The 4,019-nt window shown below is 71.4% G+C and overlaps 1 protein-coding gene across 1 annotated transcript; it reads right to left on the reverse strand.

Annotated features, from left to right (window-relative positions):
- Positions 1-402: 402 nt before the first annotated feature.
- ADRA2C (adrenoceptor alpha 2C) lies at positions 403-2,386 on the reverse strand. The gene has a single exon (XM_019453813.2). The coding sequence runs from the start codon at positions 2,383-2,385 to the stop codon at positions 961-963; it is 1,425 nt and encodes a 474-aa protein (XP_019309358.2). The 5' UTR covers position 2,386; the 3' UTR covers positions 403-960.
- Between the last annotated feature and the right edge of the window lie 1,633 nt (positions 2,387-4,019).

Consider the following 4,019-nt stretch of genomic DNA (forward strand, 5'->3'; position numbering starts at 1 on the left):
TTACTGGGGGGGGGGGGGGGGGGGGGGCAGAACTGGGGCCTTAGATCATGAAAGCCCTGCTTCTCTCCATGGGGTACAAGCTCCCGGGCCAGGAACGGGATGCAGGGGGAAGGGATGGGGATGGAGAATTCCTCCTGGATCTAAACTTGGACCCAATTTGGGGGTTTCTTGATTTCTTTTCCCTCTCGGCCAGTTACAGCACAAGAAGTTTACATTTTGCATGCATGAAAAAGATTTTGGTTTAAATAAAAAGATACCCCTCTTCTCCTGCAAAGGGGATGTTGGAATCTGGAGACCTGGGATGCTCTCCTTCCACCCTTGGGGGGCGGGGGGATCGGGCAGGGTGAGGTTTGGAAGATACCCCCACGCTGGCGGCTTAAGGACTGACTGCTACATCAACGCTTAGATTACAAAGGTTTATTTAGAAAATAGTTTGGTTGTTTTGGCTGTCGTTTTTGGCAAACATTTAAATACTTTCAGTAACCAAAGATTGTCAGTGCCCTCTTTTTTCCCCCAAGACAGCCGCCCCCACGAGGTCCTGGGGAAGTCAGCCCTTGCTCAGAGGTGGTGTGTGCTGGGGGGGGGGGGGGGGGGGGGGGAAGGGGGGACTCCTTTCTCGCCCGTTCGGGAGGTTGCATTTACTTCTGCTAAGACCCTGACCTCAAAGCCACACCTCGCAGGGCCCCCAGAGCCAGATCCAGGCCCGGAGCCCCAGAAGCAGCCCTTTGCTGAGACGGGAAGGCAGAGGGGTCGCCCCTCTCTCCTCCCCTCTCCCCAGGGACCCTGCGTCTCTCAGCCCATGCTCCCGGCCCGCCGGCACCCTCCCCTGGGCTCTGGAGGCCAATCCATCCCCGGGGTCTCTGGGGAAGCTGCCCCCCCTGCTTTCCCCTGCGGGGCCACGCCTTCCCAGGCCTCCGCCCGGAGCTGTCCAGGGTCTCCCGGCAGGGCGGGGCGAGCAGCTCACTGCCTGAAGCCCCTTCGCCTCCGTCGGAAGAGGATGTGCTTGAATGAACGCCGGAAGTCCTGGTTAAAGACGGTGTAGATGACCGGGTTGAGCGAGCTGTTGCAGTAGCCGATCCAGAAAAAGAACTTGAAGAGCGGGTCGGGCACCTGGCAGGCCTCGCGGCAGATGCCGTACAGGCTGTAGCTGAAGAAGAAGGGGAACCAGCAGAGCACGAACACGCCCATGACCACCGCCAGCACGAAGGTGAAGCGCTTCTCGCGCGCCTGGGCCACCTTGCGGCGGCACACGCTGCTGCGCGCCCGGCGCCGGCGCGACAGAAAGAACTCGACGGAGCGCGAGCTGGCGCGCGACAGGCGCCCGCCGGGCCCCGGGGACCTCGCGGCAGCCAGCGTGCCCGAATCGGTCGCCCCTGGCCCCGGCGCCGGCCCCTCGGCGCCGCCCGTGCCGCCCGCGCCCCCCTCGCCGCCCGCGCGCCGCCGCCCGCCCCGCCGCAGGGCACCCCGGCGCCGCCGCCGCTCGGCCGCCGCGCTGCTCTCCTCCGGATCCACGTCGGCGCCCGGGCGGCGCGGGGGCGCGCAGTGCCCGTTCTCGCCCGCTCCCGCTGCCGCACCCAGCCCGTTCTCCGTGGTCGGGGACGCGCCGTCGGGGCCCGCGGGCGCGCGCTTCTCGCTGAGCGTGCGCGTGCGCAGCTTAGCCACGCGGTAGATGCGCGCGTAGACCAGGCCCATGATGAGGCAAGGCGCGAAGAAGGAGCCGATGCAGGAGGACAGGATGTACCACGTCTCGTCGTTGAGGCCGCACTGCGGGTAGGCGGCACTGTCGGGCTGGCGGTAGAGCGAGACGAGCGGGGGGAAGGAGATGACAGCCGAGATGAGCCACACGGCCACGATGGTCGCCTTGACGCGGCGCGGCGTGCGCTTCAGGTTGTACTCGACGGCCTGCGTCACCGACCAGTAGCGGTCCAGGCTGATGGCGCACAGGTGCACGATGGACGAGGTGCAGAAGAGCACGTCGAGCGCCAGGTACACGCCGCACCACACCTGCCCGAAGTACCAGTAGGCCATGAGCTCGTTGGCCAGCGAGAAGGGCATGACCAGCGTGGCCACCAGGATGTCGGCCGAGGCCAGCGACACCAGGAAGAGGTTCTGCGGCGCCCGCAGCGCCCGGCTGGTCAGCACGGCGATCACCACCAGCACGTTGCCCACCACGGTGAAGACGATGAGGAAGCCCACCACGGCCGCCAGCCCCGCCACGGCGCCCGCCGAGTACTGGCCCGGGGGCGGCCCCCAGGCGGCCCCCGGCGCGGCGCCCGAGGCGTTGGCGGCCCCGCCGCTGCCCCCCTCGCCGGCGCCGCTCGCGTTGGGGCCCGCCGCCGCCGTCGCCGCCGCCGCCAGCGCCGCCGCCAGCGCCGGGGACGCCATGGTCCTCCCGCGAGCTACTACGCGGTCCCGCCTGGAGCCGGGGCGCAGCCGCGGCAGCTCGGGCGCCCCCCAACCCCGGTCGGCGCCCGCATCGCCGCCTGCTCCTGGGGCGCGCCCGCCGGGGACCGCGGCGCCCCGCAGCCGGCCCTCGGCCGTGGTGGCTCGGCGGGCGAGCGGCGCGCCGGAGAGCGTGGCTGCCGGGCTCCCCGCAGCTGCCGCGCGCGTAAGTGCAGAGCAAGAGGCTCCCGGAGCGAGCGGCGACGCGGCGGCGGCGGCGGCGGCGGGGGGGAGGGGGGCGGGGGGAGGGGGGCAGGTCCCGGGGTCCTCGCGCCGGCCCCGCCCTCGGCCCCGCTCACGGGGAGCGCCCGGGCCGCGAGCCCACGGTGATGCGGCGCCCGAGCGGGCGTGCCCGAGCGGCCCCGCGGCCCCGGAGCCCGGCCGGGGCGCAGGCTGCAGGCGGCGGCGGCGGCGGCCCGGGCGCTCCGCCTCCCATCCGGCCGGCTAGGGCTGGGCGCACCGGGGCGCGGGCCGCCGCTCCTCCGGGCCCCAGCGCCCGCGCGCAGCCTCGGGCTCCAACTTTACTTTCCCGGGCAGGGCGCCGGCGCCGCCGCGCGTCCTCCTCCTGCTGCTCCGGGCGCGGGCGCCCCCCGCGGTCCGCGTTCGGCCGTGCGGGCTCCGCCTTGCCTGCCTCTCTCGCCCGAGCTGCGCCGCCGCCGCCGCCGCCGCCGCCTCCTCCTTCGCCGCCGCCGCCGCCGCCGTGCGCTCGGCGCGAGTGCAGCCGCCCGGGCTCGGCTTCCAACTTGGGTAGAGTTGCGCAGCGGGGCGGGCGCGCGGGGCGGGGCGCGGGCGGGCGGGGGCGGCTTGGCGGGCAGGCCAGCGCCGCCGGCCCGGAGGGGAGCGGGCCCGGGAGCCGGAGCCCGCGGCCGCCTCGGCGAACCTGCCGGCGCGGCGCCGGGGAGGAGTCCGGGGCGGTGGCGCGAGGCGCGCGCGCACGGCGAGGGCGCCCCCTCCAGGGCCGACTGCAGCCTGCGGGACGGGGTTGAGTGCCGGCTGGCCTGGGCGGTGAGTTCCAGAAACCTGCTCTTTCTAAGACAAGAGCTCCCTAGCCTCCCCCGGGCACACGCACACGCACACGCGGGCGCGCACTCTCGCGCGCAGCTCCGGGCGGCTCGGGGTCCGCGGCCTGATTGGAGAGCCGGCCGCTCGCAGCCTGGCGGAGGACGCGACGCAGCCTGGTGCGCAGGGGTCTTGCCGAGTGCCTGTCGCCTCCCATCTCCGGTCGGTGTTCCAGGGCAGAACCACCACCCTGCCCCCGAGCCTCAGTTCCCTTCTCTGCCCACTTCCGAGCGCTGCTGGAGCATGAATCATGACGGCCTTGCCAGTGGAAGCCCTGGGCAGGCTCCCAGGCTCCGCATCCATGTTGGCAATTACAGAAGTTTAATTCTCATGCTCCGTGGCCCTGCTTTTAAAGGGTGGGGGGTGATGTTCAAAATCACCGCCTCTGACAAACACCCAGAATGAATTTCCCGGATGATGGGCGGTTTTGCGTGGGTGCCTCATTCCTACAGGCTTAGGGGCAAGCTGTTAGGGTGTCACCCCCCCGGCCCCCGCGCTTACCCCTACCATAGGTCCCC

The sequence above is a fragment of the Panthera pardus genome, unplaced genomic scaffold, assembly GCF_024362965.1.
Source record: "Panthera pardus isolate Hobbes unplaced genomic scaffold, ASM2436296v1 HiC_scaffold_13, whole genome shotgun sequence".
NCBI lineage: Eukaryota > Metazoa > Chordata > Mammalia > Carnivora > Felidae > Panthera > Panthera pardus.